The 21,205-nt window shown below is 40.9% G+C and overlaps 1 protein-coding gene across 1 annotated transcript in view; it reads left to right on the top strand.

The window, feature by feature from the left end:
* lama4 (laminin, alpha 4) overlaps positions 1–21,205 on the top strand; it is a 36,582-nt gene that overhangs the window by 10,665 nt on the left and 4,712 nt on the right. Inside the window, exons 7-31 of the mRNA XM_006796237.2 lie at positions 3,920–4,100; positions 5,057–5,140; positions 5,244–5,395; positions 5,989–6,099; positions 6,345–6,456; positions 6,589–6,753; positions 7,333–7,526; positions 10,014–10,130; positions 10,788–10,936; positions 11,351–11,492; positions 11,585–11,678; positions 11,781–11,897; positions 12,882–13,067; positions 13,230–13,369; positions 14,914–15,078; positions 15,656–15,801; positions 16,626–16,788; positions 16,879–17,012; positions 17,279–17,450; positions 17,653–17,784; positions 17,880–18,022; positions 18,420–18,549; positions 18,708–18,845; positions 18,974–19,107; positions 20,022–20,186. Of these exons, the coding sequence (XP_006796300.2) occupies positions 3,920–4,100; positions 5,057–5,140; positions 5,244–5,395; positions 5,989–6,099; positions 6,345–6,456; positions 6,589–6,753; positions 7,333–7,526; positions 10,014–10,130; positions 10,788–10,936; positions 11,351–11,492; positions 11,585–11,678; positions 11,781–11,897; positions 12,882–13,067; positions 13,230–13,369; positions 14,914–15,078; positions 15,656–15,801; positions 16,626–16,788; positions 16,879–17,012; positions 17,279–17,450; positions 17,653–17,784; positions 17,880–18,022; positions 18,420–18,549; positions 18,708–18,845; positions 18,974–19,107; positions 20,022–20,186 (3,566 nt within the window). The remainder of the gene's footprint in view (positions 1–3,919; positions 4,101–5,056; positions 5,141–5,243; positions 5,396–5,988; positions 6,100–6,344; positions 6,457–6,588; positions 6,754–7,332; positions 7,527–10,013; positions 10,131–10,787; positions 10,937–11,350; positions 11,493–11,584; positions 11,679–11,780; positions 11,898–12,881; positions 13,068–13,229; positions 13,370–14,913; positions 15,079–15,655; positions 15,802–16,625; positions 16,789–16,878; positions 17,013–17,278; positions 17,451–17,652; positions 17,785–17,879; positions 18,023–18,419; positions 18,550–18,707; positions 18,846–18,973; positions 19,108–20,021; positions 20,187–21,205) is intronic.

Here is a 21,205-nt window from a genome sequence, read left to right as displayed (position 1 = left end):
ACATATATTAGAGGGAACAGAATTTATTCCATTTGACAGACTAGTTACACAATATGGGATCAACAAGAAAAGATTTTTAGAATATAAACAAATTAAATCCATAGTAAAAAAGAAATTTAACCTCAGTCAAGTTGAATTACAAACACCACCAAGTGTGGTTCAATTTCTTACTCTTAAATCCCCCAAACTATTATCTAAAATATACAGAACACTTTCTAAAATAGATGAATCAATATCCCTTCCTATTGCAAAGTGGGAAGCAGATTTATCAGTCAGCTTAGACCAAAACGTCTGGTCTCAGATGTGCTTAAAAACCTTTAAATTGATTAAAAATCCCAATCTGCAATTAATACAATACAAAATACTGCATAGAGTGCACTATACAGGTCATCGAATGTTCAAGATGGGCTTTACATCCGCCAACAACTGCTCACACTGTCAAGGCAATACACCAGACAATTACATCCACGCTCTTTGGTTCTGTCCACCAGTGCAGAAGTTTTGGCACGAGATATGTGAAGACTTATCAAAGTGTCTGAAATGTAAAATTCCAACCTCCCCTTTAGTATGCTTGTTGGGAAATTTGGATGATGTCACTACAGAAACTAATACAGTCCACATGGTTTTTACTGCCCTATGCATCGCCAAGAAAACGGTCCTCATGAACTGGAAAAATAAAAATAATCTTAATTCTAGCCAATATAGAAACTATCTAATAGATCACATTAGTCTCGATATAGCCTCTGCCACCACATTAGATCAATCCCTCTGGGCTCCTTTGATCGGCTCCATCACCTAGCGGGGTTGGGGGGTCGTGGTTTGGTCCCGCCTTGGCTATTGTGGTTGATGTGGAGGTTGGGATGGGCTTAGGGCACCTGGAGGACCCCTAGAGACGTTATCCCTGGGTTGTGTTCATAACCTGGTTAGTGGCTCTGGTCGCTCTCAGAGGTTGTTCTCCTCGTGGCCGCGTGCAGCGGGGCTGGAGGATGGTCTGTGCTGGCGGACGTAGGTTACTGGCCTGGTGGCCTGGCTGCCCCTGAGTGGATCCGGGGCGGGCGTGGGGGTTTGGGGTTCGGGGGTGCTTCGCCTCCGTGCTGGGGCTCTGGCTGGGCCTTGGGGGCTTCGGTCCTCGTCGGTGTGTCGCCGAGGTTGTGGGCGGGTGGGTGCACGGGGGCTCAGCCCTGGCGCAGGGGGCCTCTTGTGCATCGGCCTAACCGGGGGGCTCTTCAACTGGCAGGGAGGTTGTTCCATCTTTGCAGGAGTCCGCTCTGCAGGTGGGGGAGAGACATAGGAGAGGTGGAGAATAAACTTAACCTGGGTGTCTGTGTCTTGTGTAGTCTGGGAGATGATTGAATGTTGGGGTGGGTACAGTTTCCTCTGCGGTGGGGTGGGGTGGGCTGCCCCGGGTCCTGTGGGGCTTGGCGGTGCTGCTGCCGTAGGCCCCGGTCTGGATGGGCCTGGGCTCCCTTGCCTTGGTGGATACCAGAGGACGGGGGTGCCTATTGGGGTCAGCGGGGGAGCTGGCCCTAGGGAGGGACACCCTCCCCTCCCTTCTTTTCCTCCCCATCCCCGGCTGCCTCCCTCTTCCCGCTCCACCACACCCACCCACACAGGTAGGGCTTTGGGGTGCGGGTGTGTCACCAGGGTGCAGGGGAGACATTCCCCCCCCCCTCTGTCCTCTTCTGGCCACCTGTGCCTCAATTTTATCTCACAACTTAGACATCCACATTACTTACACTCTCATAACACACACACACATATATATATATATATAGGGCCTTGAGGGTGGGCACGTTAACGGCGTCCAGTAGACGGTCTGTGTATTCAAACCTACCTCTGGCGCCGGTGCCCACCTCTCAATTTTAAATCCATGTAGACATTGAGGGTTCTCGGGAGGGGCCGTGCTAACACCTGCTGCTCTCTGGCAGCAGCACCATGCTCTCCCTTGTTTTAAACACACTTTAGAGCAACACGCAGCAACACTACACTTGAGCGGGAGGAGGAGGGTATGGGGTCTTAACACACCCCCGTTCTCTGCTAGCCATCGAGGCGGGGGGGCTGGGAAGAGATGCTGGCTGTCCGATTGGCCTCCCTGCTGCTGCGGAGCCTGGGGCGGTCTGCTAGCCTCCACCCCGGAGGGAAGGGTAACATCTCTTGGGTCTGGGTGCCGTTTCCCCCTCTGGGGGCGAGGATACCTGGACCCGGGGTATAGAGTATGTTTGGGGAGTGTGATTGTGTGTACATGTCCATTTACGTTTATTCCTACGTTGGGTGAGTGCTGAGTGTTTGTATATGTGTGCATGAGGGTGGGAATGCATGTCTGTGTCTGTGTGTGCCTGTTTGTCTGTGTCTATATGTCAGGTCGGGTCTTAGACTCCACCTCTCTGGGAACTCCCAGGCCCTCCAAGTGTGGAGGCCTATCTCCCCTCACCACACTCCCTGCCGGTGACTGATGCCCTCAGGGGTCGGTGCATTGTTGGTTCTTGGTGTCCGGGGATGGGCGCTCAGGTCATGTGCCAGCTCACTCCCGGTGGCTACTTGGCGGGGCCTGGCGCCTGCTGCTCAGTCAGGCCTCTTCCGGGGCGCGGAGGGCCCTCGGGCCTCCGGCCTCTGTGCCTGCGGCTCGGTTCACTCTGGCACAGCTGGCTGCCGGCGGAGCCGGCGGGCACGCCGGTACAGCCCCCTCTAGTTTCTGCCCGGTGGCTACTGGGTGACCCCTCGTCTGGGTATCCTCAGCCCTTCCCATGAAGGTGGCACGGATGCCCCTCCGGTGGTCCTCCTTGGGCTCTTGCACTCTGGGACCTCTGGATGTCTGGGGCCTGGATCTCCTCCATGCCTGCTTCATGCCCTGAGGGACAGGGCTATGGCTCTCTACATCCTCTTGCAGACCATTACATGGGGAAACCATTTGAATACAAGCGCGCCGACCCACACAGGTGTGCACACAGGTGTTCACTGTTTGTAGACTTAAATCACACCTTTCTTGGCTGCTACTTCAAAGCACATTGTGCGCTGTCTGTCCTGCGTGCTGCACAACAACATTCAATATTTAGTATTTACTGCTGTTTACACTTAGCTAGATTAATGCGATGGTGTTGTGTATAGTATGTTGCTTTGTTTTGTTTTTTTGTTTTTTTTGCTTGTTTTCTATTCTTTTTCTCTCAACAGGTGATCCCGGAGATATTTTTTTCCCCCCCTTTCTCACTGTCCCTCTCCCCTTCTGTTTTTCTTTTCCTTCCTCTTTCTTTCTCCCTTTCCTATCCCTCACTCATGTCTGTCCCGTCTGTAACAACTGAAAATAAAATAAAATAAATAATAAAAACAAAGGTCGATCAAATGGACCAATACGGCAATGCCATGATGATCCATTTGGCAAAATAAATCCATTGGGTATCCTTGTTGGTCTTCAGACAACAATTCTGACGGCTAAAGAACCAAATGGGACAGGCAAAAAAAAAAAAAAAAGAAGAAAAGGCCAACATAAAAGCCAAAATAGGTCTAGTTTGTTTTTTGTGAGTGTATGTATGCGTGTGTCGATGAAAAGATGAAAGAAGTCGATACATGAGTTCAAGCAAAAGCACAAAAAGCTGCAGTTACGAAATGTCTGCAAGGGTCATTGTGAGGTTAAGGGAAAAGTACTGAAAACAGGGCAACTGTTACATGAAGCATGAAAGCTGCAGATGAAAGCAGCTGAACTCTCAAGTGAGAACATAAAAAAGATGGAAGCAGTTACAGCTGAATGATTTGCCTACATTTTTTTTCTAAGATCTACAGTAGTTACTGCGAACTGTATTTTGACCCTTACAATAACATTGAGCACAGCATTTATCTCTTATATTATGCACAGAGCATGCTTCAAAATGAACTGGAAGAGCCCAATAACTGGAGTCTAACACTGTTTTTCACTCTTGTAATCTAGGAAGGCTACTCGGGTTTCTCCAGCTGTCAGGGCTGCCGGAGGTGCGACTGTGGGCCAGCTTCCCTCCGGTCCACCTGCCATCCTCTCACCCACAGCTGTCCATGTCGCCCGGGGGCTGGAGGTCGTTACTGCGAGCGCTGTCTCCCAGGATACTGGAATTATAGCCCTTCTGGCTGCCAGAGTAAGTTATCTGCCTGTACACAGTAGGTCAGATAACTTGACATAATCAGCATTTGTTAAAAACATTCAGTGTAGATTCCCAGAGGAAAAGACTGCACTGAATGCTCATGTTCCCACACCCACTGTTGCTTTAATGTTCATTGGATGTGGTAAAAGTACAAATTCTTCACTTAAGTAGAAATAAAAATTGTTTTTAAAAACATTCTGGTAAAAAATTGAAATATAATAATATTTTTAAAAAATACCAATTTAACTGAATATAAATTTTTCACATTTTTTGATATTGCTGAGCTGTTAAGAGTGTTGCGTTTTTCAGTTTTACTTTTCAACAGCCACCTCGACGCTCAAGGAAAAACTCCCTTTTAACAAAAAACCTTCGATAGAAACAGACCCATCTGCTGTGGCCGGTTTAAATTTTAAAAGTCTAATTAAAAGTCCACACTGGGACCTGATCCCATGGGAGAGGGGACTGACATCATTAATTAGATGTGTTTTTTATGCCTTTTTAATCTGTTGTGTAGGTGCTGGACATAATAATGTATTCCCCTCAAAAGTCTTAAACCTAATAGTAATTAGGCTTTTCGGAAAAAGTAAGGAATCCAAAGTAAAGTAAAGCACAGACGTCCAAGATTCAATGTAGGGACAGTAACAGTAAGTGTTTTACTTTCTTACTTTCGACCTCGGGTGTTAATGATGTCAGAGGAACATCTGCTGGAAGCTTTGATAGTCTCTGTGGCCAGTGACTATCACTGTGAGAGTTGGATGACATCACCGCCCAATTCCAAATCTATATACATACACAGCTGCTTAAATAAGGAGTCACACACTAAAGAAACCACAAGACAGATGTGCAGGCCTCAAGCCAAGTGAACATCTGCCGATTTTAATGTCTTGTTTCCAGCTGGTGAAAAATTGAAACTGAATGAAGTGTCTGTTTTTGTTGGGGTTTTTTAATAGAGTGTGACTGTGAGAGTGGCTTCTGTGATATGCATACAGGAGGATGCCTGGCAGAGTCTTCAACGGTCAACCTGTGCAACATCAGTAAGTGCAACAAACAACAGCAGCAGAAATTCACTAACTAAAGGAAAATTATGTGAACAGCTGTGATCCATGTTGGGTTTTTCGTTCTTTTTCCTGACTTTAGCTTGTGATCAGTGTGTCTGGCATCTGATTAAAGACATGGAGCACTCTAATAAGACACTGGACCAGCTAAAAGTTGGAGTGTTGAACATTACCACAGGTGCTGCTGCTAACGATAGAGTGAAATACTACAACTATACTGCTCATCAACTGCAGGTACATGCACATTTACATGTATTACTGCTATAAAGATAAAATAAAACTTTTTATACATATAATGTGCAAAAGTGTTTGTGTGCTGGAAGTACATTGCTCATACTGATGAATCTAAGAATTGTCATGCAGCTTGACAGTTGCCGCAAAAATGTATGAAGGATTTTAGCTTCAGTAGCATCACTGTTTAAGCTCATTGTTTTGGTTTTCGACCTCACAACTTTGATTTGATTTTTCAATTTCAATTTCATTTATATATCGCCACATCACAACAATATTGTAAGGTAAAGACCCTACAATAATACAATTTGCATAGCACCAAATTAGCAAGAATTAGCAACTACACCCACAACATTCAGTTTCTGTTCATAGTTCACCTTCAAATTAATTCTGATAGTTCGGCTTTATTTTTGCACAAACATATTACAATGTTAGCTCTATGATAGTTGTAGCTTCCTTTACATTTTTAGCTTTAAATGTGTGGAATGTAAGAAATTTCTACAGAGACAGACAGAAATGCTGCTATTTAAATTCTGATGCATGAATTCCTGCAGTGAGTTTTCATTATTTCTACTTCACTCCTGTCTTCCTTTCAGACTGGGTATCGAGTTTGGAGAAACAAGTCGTCTGTAGTGCAGGCCCAGACTGAGGAGCTGAAAGAGGCCACAGATGTTGTGGTACTGGACATCAGAGAGCTAGGGAAATCGGTGAGCACCATCAAACCTTTAGATGTTTAAAGCTAGTGTTTGTGTGTCTGCAGTCTGGCTATTTTTTCACTTACAATAATGTAGAAATTATATTACTCAACTTGCAGGTCATACTTTCCCAACGCATATTTTTATGCTTTTATAAATAATAACCTGTCACAGCATTTAAGATGCTACATTTATTTACATTTATTAAAATGTTTGATTTTAGGCTTTGACTTATCTCTTTATTTGTGGCTTTTCAGGAAAGTGTGGTGAACATTCTGTGGAACATGTTGGATAATGACACACTGGAGACCTTCACACTCGCTGAACAGCTCAGCATAAATCTGACTGATCTAAACATACGCATTGAAGGTATCGAACAACTCTCAAACGCAAAAGCCTGTTTTGTTGCTGTGTCCGGTGAATTAAATAGTGAAATTGTGTGCTATGTCTAAATGTATTTTACCTAGCTTAACTGGGTTTTGATGTTACACGTTCATACAGAGATGATCCACGATTGGGAGGTGTACAGTATCCAGCAGGAAGTGGATCCTGAGGTGGTGAGAAAGAGCTCAGCGGACGCTGAGGAAATAGTGGCTTTGATGAGGAAAATAGACCTTTCTCCAGGAGAACCAATCGCCACTGGCGAGTCCACAGAGGCCCATGACTGTAAGACACGCAACAGTTACACAGCAAACACCTGCACATGATTACCTCACTATATACCTATTACACTGTAGTGAGCAAGGGTTGGAGATGCGACATTATATGAACATTATTTTGATATTCAAAGCATGCACATTTTTTGTAAACATGCACATGTGCAAAACAGGCTGGTGGCCTTAACTATTTAGCATCGAGTTGAATGGTGGCAACCTTTTAAGGTATCGGGTTGGGTTCATACCTACCCCCTATAGCCCAATGGAATCATACCACAGGAGAACTGTAAGGCCAAACATGTATGTAAGAGACTGGTTCAGTGGTTCAGTCATGACCTGGTAGATGTTAAAAGGTTAAAAGAATACATTTGCTGCATCACATAATGCATACAAATGTATGTAGCAGGTCGCTTTGAGTGCTCAGATAGAGTAAAAATTAGCTAGATAAGAATCAGTCCATTTACCATTTACAATATAACTGCTGTGGATGAAAAGACTCACAAGTTCTACAAAAACAGCACCCTGAGTCACTCCAATGTGTTAGCAGTGGTGATGAAATGTCAGCTAATGTTTCTGGTCGTGTTTGCAGTGCTGGGCCGCATTCGGCAGTTGGAAAAGAAGCTGATGATCACAAACAGCCGCCTCCCGTCTGTCCGAGAGGTCTTGTCCCGCTTTTCCGGCAGACTGTCAGAAGCTCAAGGCTTTCTTGCGAAAGCAGACAGCAATGTGCACGAGACGGAGAATAAGAACCGAGCTAGTGTCCTCAAATTCCAAAGGCATGAGGTAATTTCCCATGACCCCCCTCAGCTCTTACAGTGCCCTACTTCCCTCTCCCATCTACGCTATGTTTGATTCTCTGTTAGTATTTTGTTCTATAGAATGGCTTATTTCTTCCTTTTTTCAACTCAGAATACTTCAAACAGTGTTGAGTTGTGATTTTTCACACTAGTACCTGGCATTTAAAGACAGAAGTACAGCGTGTCCTTAGTCCGAAATGCACAGTTGCAAAAGAGCAGTGAGAGAAGGAGATCTGGTTGTACTTTGCCGGTCATGTCAGAGAACTCTATTACTGTGGTATTTAGGTGATGAGAACAGAAACTTAAAACCATCTGTGGGAGTTACATTAGAAGGGGGCCTGCACAGGGGGAAAAGCAACATTGCAATGCAAGTGTTTTTCCCACGATAATATCCACAGCCTACCCACACAAACTTGACTGACTTTCTCATGATGCACCCAGCCAAGTCTTTTCCCAAGAGGAAAAAAAAAAAACAAAACACTTCTCTGCAAAAACCCTAAGATGCACATAATGTACATGTTGAATAGACCGAGAGCGGGGCTGTTTTTTTTAAACATCTGGGAAGCATTTACTCTATAGCTTCCTCATTATAATCTTGACGCATCTGCAATATCTCCCACTGCTATAAAGTTCCTATCACACAATTGTATGAAAGAGCAAATGTTTAAAATTATTTCAGTTGGAATGAATGGATCTTGTTGTTTGTCATAACAGCTTGGCATTGCAAGACTACTTGCATAAACGATCCCTTTTGTCATGACATTGTAATGCCAACTAGTATATTTCACACTTTACTTGAATTATCAGAGACCTCAAGGGCAGTAGGTCTCAGAGTCGTAGAGTAGGTTCAGTTCAAATCAGATGACACCTACTGTTGCGCTTGGCGACAGCAGGAAGTAAAAACTCCCTTTTAACAGGAAGAAACCTCCAGCAGGCTCAGGGAAGGCCAGCCATCTGCCCTGAGAGGTTGGATAAGAGGAGAGGAAAAGGTCATAAAAATAAAAAATGTGTCCGTAATTAACAAAACTATGTTCTAAGTTATAGTTAAAATACCCTTTGGAAATTCCAGAATTGTGTTCCATTCAGATCACACTATCTAGAGATATTTCCACAATACAACTTGTTGTGTTTGTTCAATCCAGCATGAAAGTTGATTTAAAATATAATTTCCTTCCTTTTGTGACTAAGAATTTCATGTTAAAAAAAATATTATTAGTTAATATTAATATTATAAGTTTTCTTTTGCATTTTTATGAAATATAACCATATGTATTCAGACATTGTCACTAGTTGCTTTTTGCAATGTGAAGTTAGTTAGCAAGTGTGTGCTCAAATATTTTTTTTTAACTAGTGAATACTCCATAAAACTTCTAGGCAATTTAGAGATGGTTGAGCAGAAAATGTAAACATTTGCTGACTTGAGATGGAATAGCCCAATATCTCTCCTCTTCAGACCAGATACTGAGGGATTTCTATGAGTCCTAAAATTAATTTTAAAGTTTAATTGGTCAGAACAAAGGACATAACCTTTAACCATTTTTTTATCAAGCTATGTCGACTAAATTTTAATTAGTCAACATAAAAACATGTGGTCATAATCGAAATCCAGGGATGTAGCAGAGCAGCTCCTGTTGGACATTTGGTTACTTGTGAGCATGCGTGTTATCAGGAGTGGGGATCTCCATGATCAGGCTGTCTGCCATGAATAGCTTCCTAGCCAAACACAGAGCCTCTCCTAATCCAGGGCTCTACCTAGCCTCAGCAGACTGGTCGACACCAGTATGCTGCTGTATGCTGCTGGTTGACCACAGCCAATCAGATGATCTCATCCCTGTGCAATACTCAGTCATGCAGTCAAATTAAAAGTGGGGTGTGGATGCTGAATCTATTATCTGTAACATACATGCCTAACATACTGCTTGAATGGAACAGCATAAATATTATGATTCCAATAAATAAGACTATTTATTAAATAGTATAGCTATTAACTATGTGACATTTAAAATTACTTGCAACAAAAATATATGCAAACACAAATACTTCTACACTGCATATGAAAGATTAACATTGCTTCCAAAGTAAAGCCAGTGATGAAGTGTCTTAGCCCTTTAGTCTTTTTAAAGCAGTTATTTCAAAAATGCATCCGACTCAAAACTTGACGTAAAGTCTTTGGGAATATCATTGATTTTTGACCTCTATAACCACTTTAACATTTGTTTAGTCTTTAAACAGGACTAAACAGGAAAATCTTTAGAATCTTCTTGTGAATTTTATATGTATTTTTGTAAACCTATTCAATGATAATCACATATTGGCACTTATTAGCAGTATTTTCTTCAGAATCTGCAGGAAAGCCTAGAATTTTAACATGTTAAGAATATCTAACAAACAAACCCTCCAAGAAGTACTGGACTCTGGTAAAAAAAAAACAAAAAAAACCAAATGGTGCTCTCTTTCTTTCCCTGCATCCTAGGTGAAGTTGCAGAGGCTAATGGAGAACCATGACACCGTCAACGACACTTTGGAAGCAGCCAGAGACTTTATCGCCCAATCAGAGAGAACTGTGGCTGAGGTGGACGCTTTGGGAAAGGTGAGGCAAATTACGGTCTGATGAGACTAAAAATATCTCAGGCCCTACTTTTTTAATGATGGTCAGGTTTCTTTATGGCCTACTGAACAAAGGCTATGTATCACACCAAGGTAGCATAATCTAATACGGTGCCAAATGGGGTTGTAATATCCCAATATCCCAAGGATTAAATTGAATTCATTCCAGAAATGATTCCTAAGGCTTGACCTGGTCTGTGTTACATTGCACTGCTGGGCAATTTGATTTGGAAGCAATTTATGGATTGCTGGAAAGAAAATTGAATAAGCAGCATTTTCAAAGTGCTTTCCTGTTTTAGTCAAGTAGCTCTGTATTAAGTTACTCTGGAGGGAATTACAATAATCTGAAAGTAACAATGTTAGCAAGTGTGTGTGTGTGTGTGTGTGTATATATATATTGTAGCTTTTTGGACTTGAAATAATCTCAAGCTAAAAAATCTTTTCTGATATTGGTACCTACAGTAGTTACCAGCTAAACAGAGATTACTGAATGTTACAGGCTGGAACATGAAAGCACGTCTCGAGGTAATTGAGGTGTGTGTGTGTGTGTGTGTGTGTGTGTGTGTGTGTGTGTGTGTGTGTGTGTGTGTGTGTGTGTGTGTGTGTGTGTGTGTGTGCGCGCGCGCGCATCTGTGTACAGAACGTGACTGAGTACCATGCAGCAATTGATGGCGCCAGCCAAAAGCTGACAGAGAAGACGGAGCGCCTCTCACTGGTTGACAGAGATCTGGTTCAGAAGGCTGACAGACACGCTGAGGCGCTGGAGAGACAAGCCAATGAGCTGGAAGAGTGAGACATCCATCTGAAATAAACCTATGTAGCACACAGTTGCACATAGTAGCTTTTAGTAAACTTTTGCCCGGATAGGAACCATTTATTAAACGTATTAAACATTTCATGCTTCATATAGTATTTATTTGTGACCTATGAAGTTTTTCCTAATTTCTATCATATATAAAATGTTAGAATAATACAGTTTCTTTGCATGTTTTTTGGTAACAATGATAAACATATGGAATACACACTTAGTTGTTAAGTGATGTCATATATGCATTGTGGAGGAGGAATCAGCTGGCTCTCCAGAGAGTGGACAGATTCTGACGCTGCTGTCTTGCAGTGCAACTAGTGACAGCAGTCCGTGTTCTGCTCTGCAGTTTCACTGAGCTTGAGGTAGCAGACTATGAATCACACTGTCTCCCCCAGGGACCTGCGAAAGAGTGACGCCAATGGCTTTGTACAGAGGGCTATAACTGCTGCCAACGTCTACAACAACATAGTGAAATACGTTGACGATGCCAACATCACCTCACTCACCACCTTCAACTTATCCGAAAGAGCTGAAGATGTATGTCAGATCATGCAGTTTTAAGGCATTCATTTACTGCATTCAACATTCTATCAGTCCTTGTTATTTTTCTTCATACATCTGTCTTTTAGGCCACCAGTGGGATCAATGCGCAGCTTGAATACCTCATAACACAGAGTGACAATGTTTTCAAGGAATCTGTCACACTGCATTCAGAGCAAATTGGTATGGATCTCAACAGAATTATATATTGCGGACATATTAGTCATATTTCAGCTGTATACTGTTCATAGTATTTTTGTTGTCTAATACATTTTTCTGTAACAGAGCTAAAACATGAGGTGACTGACAAGCTAAAATACATTGAGGAGACCAAAGAGACCATGGAAAACAACGTGAAAAAACTCTCAGAAATTGTGCAGGACATCAGTGAACTCCAAACAGGTAAGAATATACTTTTCTTATACGTTTCAGGAGGCCTGGAACAGTTGGAATAGCTAACTGGAACAGTTGGAATAGCTAACAGGGCAGGCCTTGCTAGGTTTTCCAATTGAATATGTGATCGAATAAATAAATAAATAAATAAATAACACACACACAAAAAAAAAGTTCTTTTACTTGAGTGGTTTGGTCCTAAAGTCAGCCGATGTATGAATCCCCCAGGGGTTTTATATAGCTAAAATTTAAGTAGCTTTCTTTGAAAATCAGAGATATAGGCCTTACAGAACTACAGGAGCAATAGAGGATATTCACAGTTAACTTGATCTGTTGAAATTCAGCTAAAATGGTCAGACCTTTTATTCTATAATCCAGTCTGACTTGAATAAAGTTGCCACTTTGATGAAACTGTGAAATGGTGAAACTCAAGCTTGCATATACACATGGGTGCGGGCTTGACCGATACGCTCTGCTACTTAAACAAATACTATACCTCTGTCAGGAATGCATACTAGGAACAATATGTTCAGATTTTGATATTAAACTACTTTAACTACAGCCTTCTCAAATAAACTATGACAACATCGTGATCTGTTGTCAGCTAGCATAAAAAACCTAGCATATGGCCCACTTTGTCCAAAGGATAATCTTTTCTTCTTCCATCCAAAAATTCTGCATTTAGGTTTGTGCAGTTTCCTAGTCTGTGTGCATGGTTTAGTAACTCATTTAGCTACATGCACCCACAATTTCTGTTCCCCTATTTTAAAAATACGTACGGACAGCCTCATGTCACAGATATGTCTTCTCTGTTTTGGCCATAGCAATTTTTTTCCCATAGTTTGGCAATACGGACCCAAATTAGTTCTTTACCTTAAAGTGTCTGCATTATCAGGACTAAGGAGGACATTGGCAGAAATCTCCATCAACTGAATCCTTTAGTTGCTAAACATGCAAATTTGCAGTTTGTTATAAATGTGCACTAATTTTCAGACAGAACACCACAACGTCTGGAGTTTACCTCAGAAGTGGCTTCAGAGACTCTGAATCGCTCAGTGGAAGTTCTTCAATCTATCACCCCCATTAGCAGCAAAGTAGAGGAGTGGAACAACAACATGAAAAATAACGAATATTCCACAGCTGCCTATGAACAGGCTGTTGCCTCTGCAGGGGAAGCAGGTATATATCAAAATTACTACATTTTATGATTTGTATTTAATGAGTAGAACACACTATACTGGTTTTCATGTTAGCTATTGTTATTCCTATCTGCTTTTTTGACTTACAGTTCCTTTCCACACCACATTTAAAGTTGATTTTTCTTCATTATTTTTTTGGCAGTGGAGAACCTGCATTTGCTTGTTCCTACCCTGCTGGACAAGCTGAAGGTTGTTGAGGATAAGAAGCCTGTCAACAACGTGACCACCAACATCATGAGGATCAGAGAGCTCATAGCCCAGGCCCGGAGTGTGGCCAAGAAAGTTCGTTCATTCCTTTTGACACACTTAGTAATGATATCCCAATTTAGTCATTACCACTATAGCAAAGGATGACTGACTTCCATGTGCAATCATTTTATATTTGATGACATGGCTCTGTTGTTGCACCCCTCCTACCCTTTCATGTTGAGCCATAGGAGAAAAGACAAAAGAGGGAGAACAGCAACATCACATTGATTCAGTTAGGCAAATTACATAAGGATCAGCTGGACTGGAAGTGGATTTTAAAGTGGCTTGCAGCAGCTGTGGCTAGTATAAAGTTGCTTAAAATCATGCCATATGGTGCAGTCAATTGTAAAAATTTATCTGAAAAAATTTTAAACACTTTCAATTAAAAAATTGTTTTGCTGGACTAAAAGACGGGGGGGAGTGAAGTTATTAAATAAAAATAGTAAAATAGTAAATATAGCAATACAACACAAAAACAGAAAGCAGAACCACAAACTGTAGTTGCAGACTAAATAAAGCTAACAAAATATTAATAAGAGAATATAAAAGATGATGATATATGATCATGATAATTAAGGAGCATTGAGGTTAGCTTTAGCTAGCCTGTAACTAAGGCCCAATCAAACAAAATGTTGTTATACCACAATATTTAGAGGAATTGATATTAGTTAATAAGAACAATCCAAGTTCCTTGCACCTTAAACATTTGTGTGTGCATAAATTAAAACATTGACAAAACTGGCAAATATTTGACTCTGTAGACTTCCCATGAGAAATTATTTGGGCTTGTTGTACAGCCAGAGGAGCAGGGCACCTTAGTCATCGAGCTGACCATGAGTTGACCACGAGTTGACATCCAGTTGACCATGAACTTTTCTGTATGCCACCGTATTCTGGAGTCAGATGTGAGGCTGCCTGTCCAATAGCTAAAACTTGGCAGAGACTCGGTCATGAAACAGGACAATAATTGCATCACACAACAAATCTACAACAGCTAAAAAAAGAAAATAATAAGTATTTCAATGACTCAAAGTCCAGACCTCAACCCAATTGAAATGCTGTGGTCAGACCTTAAGTGAACTGTGTATAGATGCAAACATCGGTCAACTGAGGGAACATTGTAAAAAGAAAAAAAAGAGTGGGCTTAAATTCTATGCGATAATAATCTATTGAATCATTGGGTATACATAGTTTTCACACATGGTTTCTGTATTTCTGCTTATTTTTTGTTTTTCTTTAAAATTTTAGAAATGAAATTTCTTCTTACCATGTCTACACAGGTGACCACTACAAAAAGAAAAGAAAAGTAAAAACTGTCCACACACCTGACGTGTTAGCTTTGTTCTCATTTTAAATTCTGAAGTAGTATTTCAGCATCCCCTCTTGACTATCAAAATTCTTCCCTATAATTTTTCTAGTTAATAAAACTCTTCTACTCCATTCCACTACTCCAGTTAAAATTTTCACACCAGTCATTATGAAGCTGTAAACCTTTTTAAATTCACGTTCTGCTGTCAGATATCAAGATGATAATTGCTAAACAAAGAGAACTCAGTTTCCTTTATTTTCTGCCCCAGGTCCAGGTCTCCATGAAATTTAACGGACAGTCCTCAGTGGAGGTTCATCCTCACAGCAATTTGGAAGAACTGAAGACAATGACATCCATCAGTTTATTCATGAGGGTGGACCCTGACAAGGATCCCATAGAGGACCGAATCATCCTGTACTTGGGAGACAGAAATGTGAGGAATCCAGGCAGAATAAATTTTGTTCCTTTCTCTTTCTGGGTCATCAGTTATGATAAAATAAATGCCAACTTTCAAAGATGAAAAGGAGCTTGTGTGCATGAATAGCATGTTGTGATCATGAGAACAGAAATGGCTTTGAATGGCTTTGAAAGCACCCATTTGCCCCCTTCAAAAGATGTCCAAGAGACGCCTGAGACAATGGTGCATCTGTGTGCCTTCAAAGTTCATTTACATAAATACTGTTTTCCCCTGTCTGCCAGGGTATAGAAACAGTACAACATACCCAATGTGAGGCCTCTTTGTTCTCTTTAACAGCGCTTCACCTTGGTGATTTTACCATCACTGTAATCTATGCAGTGATGTTTTTCACTGTAGAATAATAGGCCCAGCAGTAGTTGGTCACAAATGATGCATAGTTATGCTTTTGAAACCACTGTACACTGAAATAAAGCAACACCACACAGTTCGAAACTCGTACCACCATTATAACATGCTGAAGTGTTTTAAAATGAAACAGTGAAAGTCTTGGTAGTAAAATGAACACTCTGTTTTCTGCTGCTCCTGCTTTCAGGGTGTAAAAGACTACATGGGCTTGGCCACCAAGAATGACATCCTGGTGTTTGTCTATAAACTTGGAGGTGAAGACATTGAGATCCCATTGAGTTCAAAGCCTGTCAGCCAATGGCCGGCAGTCTTCAACTACGTCAAAATAGAGAGGTAAATGAACCTCTTAACAGCCACATGATCAGTGGCAGCATATCTGTAGTTACGGTTGGGGTAGGCTGGGTTTTGGGTTATCATTTGCCCCCTTTTTTTTTTTACTTTTTATGTCTTTGAAACACTCAAATTTATGTGGCTAAAAGAAAAAAAGCAACCCAAATCTTTAACCAAAAGTGGTTGCCATTTTAATTGTGCTAGGCATTATTTGAAAATCATACATACAGATTTGTTGTAGCACACAAAAGTGACTGAAACTTCTAAAGCCTAAATCGTCATCAGAGGTGACCCCAACCCCAGTACTAATGATTATAATCCTAGGCAACTGAAGTATGTAATAAAATATAGGGTTAGGATCCAGTTGGGGCTAGATTCAACACCTGAAACTAAACTAACTAAAATTTATATACATATATCACGTGAAGTTTCTGAACAGTAGCAGCACTATGGGGCCATTTATATCCAAATATTTAAAGTCCAGGAAAAATGTCCCATATGCTAGAGCACCTTCTGGCTTCACACTCACTCAAGAAGGTGAGCGTGATAGAGTCATAGAATGATACATATTGTTGGGCTATATTTAAAATCTTTGCTATATAAGTTACTAATGCACCGATCTTGACAAGGAACTGAAAATTTGTTCTTGGTCCCAGTGGTTTCCTTTCTCCTCAAAACACAAGGGAAATCCTGCTAACACACATCACAGTTAGTGTGGCTAACTTTTGTTGTGCATTAGCAAATTTTGAGAAAGCTAAGCAGATAGCATTCATGAAGTTCAAGCTAGGAGGAGGTCACAGTGGTAACTTGCAGATCTTTGCTTGCAGACTGGGCAGACATGGAAAAGTCTTCCTAACAATCCCAAGTCAGAGCTCCACTGATGAACAGAAGTTTATCCAGAAAGGTGAAGCTCCAGGCACTGAATCCTTGTTTGACATTGACCCCCAAGATCTAGTGTTTTTTGTTGGGGGTGTCCCACCAGATGTCAAGGTAATGTAAATTACAACATTTCTTCAATATAAAGAAATCTTTCTTTCTTTTAGAAATCTGACATGTGACTGTTTCTTTGTTACAAACCAGCTTCCACCTCCTTTGATCCTTGCACCTTTCGTGGGCTGTATTGAATTGTCATCGATGAACAACGATGTCATCAGTCTTTACAATTTCAAACAGACTCACAAAATAAATGTAACCACATCTCCACCGTGTCCCAGGTAAACTTTTGCATGGCTAAATGTATGTGTCAAAGGGTCTCAAGGGCAAAAATATACAAGTTCAACAAGCATTGACACCCATTGTATAATTTAAACACAACTTACCTGAACATTGCTACAGAAATCTGACATTTTTTTGACATCTCAAACATTAAGTTCATATTTAGCCTGTCTGATTTTCAGGGGATGTATCTTAACGTAATTTGTCACATAGATGGTTTGAAATTGTCTAAGGTACCAAATCATGTTTCCAACTCTGCTCTCAGGTACAAGTTGGCATTTTCACAGAGTCGCATTGCAAGCTACCTATTTGATGGAAAAGGCTACGCACTCATCAGTAATATTGAGAGGAGGGGGACGTTTAGTGCTGTCACAAGATTTGATATTTCAGTACGAACTATCGCAAGTGATGGTGTACTTTTCCTCATGGCCAATGAGGTAAGTCATCTGGAAAACTAACAAGAGTCTCACATCTCGAAAGCTTTTAGTTCTTCTTACCCATGTGCTACCCGTCTGTAAAGCAGGTCAACTGCCAACATTTCTATTCTCATAAAAAAACCTTGTAATAATGATCATCAGTAACTGGTTTATGACAATTGTATAAGGCCAATATAAATATGTTTCATTTCTGTTTTTTCAGGATAAATTCTTTCTTTTGGAATTAAAGAACGGCCTCCTGCGTCTAATGTATGACTTTGGCTTCAGCAATGGGCCAAAGCTTTTAGAGAACAACTTAGCAAAGCTGCAAATAAATGATGCAAAATACCACGAGGTAGCTTTTTGTGTCTTTATTAAAACTCTTAAATAATCCCAAGTTAAAAATGCGAATGTCTTACAATAACTGTCTGTGATGGGACATTTCCTCAGGTGTCAGTGATCTACCATCAGTCAAAAAAGGTTATACTGTTGGTGGATAAGAGTCATGTTAAGTCCATGGAGAACCCAAAAACCACCCTGCCCTTCGCAGATATTTACATAGGTGGAGCTCCCTCCAGCATCCTGAAATCCAGGTGAGCTAAACATACATGCAAACAAAGAATAATAGTATTTATCATTTAAGTCCCAAGATATAGCCATCCAGCTAACTATAAATTACTCCAAATGGAAATAGCTCTATTCTTTATCATCTATATTCTTATTGTTAACAGCTTTTTGTAGAATATGTAAAGCTAATACATCATTTAAAAATTGACTTATTTCATCACATGGCCAGAAAGTTGCTTTCCATCTCCAACAATAACTGCATAATATGTCATTTTAAATAAGTGGTTAGTTTTTCTCAGTTGCTTCCGGAGACTGCACCTTCTTCTCTAATAGCAGAACTTTTGGAGTAGATAGAGTTTTCTTTTTTAACTTCCTGACTTTGTTTCTTGCAGCTTTAAATTTGAAATATATGTGTTCCCACAGGCCAGAGCTGTCCTCTGTGGTTGGCCTGAAGGGCTGTGTGAAAGGATTCCAGTTCCAGAGAAAAGACTTCAACCTGCTGGAAGAACCTGGCACCATTGGTATTAGCAGCGGCTGCCCAGAGGAGTCCTTTGTAAGTTGTGCATCTACCACGTCACATCTTAAGTGATAATGCAATGTGTCCCTCTGAAACCAATACCAAATATAGTAAACATCTGCACAGACAAGATAGAGTGTAGTCCAGCAGCTTTAGCCCATATAAGTCACTGAAATGTGTTTTCGTCTTGACAGATGTCGCGCAAAGCTTATTTCTCTGGAAAGAGTTACCTCGGTTCCACAGCAAAGATTTCACCGTTTGACAACTTTGAGGGCGGACTCAACTTCAGAACACTGCAGCCCAGCGGACTCTTGTTCTACCACAATGAAGGGGTAAACACACCTACATGTACATACATGTTTACTGCGTATTAGGACGCGCATTTTCAAATGCAAAACAAATGCTTTTGCAATGTTAAAGCAGCGTTGTCTTGCTTTAAAAAAAATTTCTTTTGCTTCAGTCTGACGAGTTCAGTATCTCCCTGGAGAATGGCGCAGTGGTCCTAAACAACAGAGGCGTAAAGGTCAAATCACACAAGAAACAATACAATGATGGAAGGTCGCACTTCTTACTGGCTTCAGTGAACAATCAGAAGTAAGTATTTAACTTCACTGTTGGCAGCTGCTTCTGGTGCACATCTGTGTTAGTCTTTGAGGCTCCACATCCTGTTTCCTCTCGATTATATACATTTAAATAAAGTCTCAAAAGAAGAATGGATGAACCTTCATATAGGAACTTAACCACGTTAACGGTGGGTTTTGTTTGTTTGTTTTTCTACTCAGTAATATTACACAATTACATTTAGATCATGGTTTTTGTCATACAAAAATTATTTTATCTCAATATTTTAAATTGCTAGGTTCTGAAAGACGTCAGAATGCTTTGGTAAATAGAAATATCTTAGTCACAGCTTGTTGCAGTTTAATCCAAACCCCATTTTTTTCCAAACACATAGCAAATGTGAATGCAAAAACACAACTAACCAGTAAAAGAATGACACCACAGCCACTACATCCACCAGCTAATATGTGCTTTAAAATAAGTATTCTAAACATGATCAATGGACATCATCTGGATTACTGTAAAGTTGCAAATGCATTTGTCATTTAGTAAACATTATTAATGATCACATTATATCAATTTACTTGTTTATTGATAGTAGTTAGTCAAAAATGTTAAATATGAGGATATTAGAGCTAAAAAGACCGAAAGCACACATATGTAACATTTCAGCAGACCTTATATATCTTCAACAATTACAGCATGTGGTACACTGCATGTGGCATAGACAATATCTTGCAGGAAAATAACAACTTTGGGCAATGCAACAACAAATAAGAACAGCAGCACGAGAATAAAACAACACGTTAGTGCAGCGCATGATCCCTGCATCTCTGATAAGATCTGGTGATCCTTTTATAAACATGGGTCACAAACGCCCCTGCACCCAAAGGGGCGCATCAACAACTAAAGAAAATCTTCTGAGGGGCTTCAACTCCTTACTTCAGGTACTCATTGCTGGTGGATGACGAAGACAAGCAGTTCAAGAAGCGGCCGACATCAGCCGCGGGATCGTCATACGATTCTGAGGTGAAGACTTTCTACTATGGAGGATCTCCAAGCAGCACTTCCAAGAACTTCACGGGCTGCATCAGCTATGCCTACATCAACAGGTAAGTCACCCCCTCTCTCCAGTAGAAGAGGGGGTGTTATGTTATTTCAAGTTAAACTGTGAGGAGATGGAGCTTGCTGCTAAAAAGATGAAAAATTTAGCAAATATAAAATTGCCAAAACAAATGCATGTTACCATATTGAGCAGCATTAAAAAACATGTTTACAGTTTGGTTAAGTAAACCGTATAGCGGGCCCTGTAGGTAATTCTACCATCTATGGTGAAAGCAGTAGTGTTGCAGAGTGTTCATTTAGCTCGCTCGGTTGAGTAAGTGACAAATATATTGTGAGGTTAATGCAGACACCTGGTTTGAATCTGCCCTGAGACCATTCATTGTGTGTCTTCCACTGTCCTAGTGAAGTAAATTTTAAAAAGCCATTTCATGGCTAGATAGATAAATCAGTGTTTCCCAACCTTTTGGAGCCACAACACGTATTTCACATTAGAAAAATCACACGACACACCACCAAACAAAAATGTCACAAAAAGCATAATGATAGTTTTTCCCCATGCACCAGGCATAGCAGAATCGGCTCAGTTTATCACCAGTATACCTTTTTTTGATTTTCGAGTGCTGTGTACCACATAAAATCGTTTCGAGGTCAGTAAACACAACCAGAATTCATACAAAAGGCACACGGGATTATAAGGGGCACTGTCGATTTTCAGAAAACTCAAAGGATTGATTTTAAGTGTGCCACACGGTAATGACAACGGCCCGCTAGCATGCTCTACCAAAAATAGTGCTTTGTTGTGTGTCTGACGGTCGAAAGCTAAACCAGTTCCACACCACTGAAGTTGCAGCATTTTTACAAACCACTTCTGGTTCATCCGTTTCATTCAACGATCTGCTTTCGCCCTTCTCATTCTCCGTCACCGCCGCCATTCTTTTTCCACCATGTGCGTATGAAAACAAAGGCACTGCGCATGCGCGTTTTACCCAAATTCTATCGCGATATTTCACTTTCTTATCGTTGCCCAACATTATACCGGTATTACCGTGAACGGTATGATATGGCC

Source organism: Neolamprologus brichardi, chromosome 15, assembly GCF_056152115.1.
Source record: "Neolamprologus brichardi isolate AB-2024 chromosome 15, ASM5615211v1, whole genome shotgun sequence".
Taxonomy (NCBI): Eukaryota; Metazoa; Chordata; class Actinopteri; order Cichliformes; family Cichlidae; genus Neolamprologus; species Neolamprologus brichardi.
This window is presented reverse-complemented; position numbering and strand designations above follow the sequence as displayed.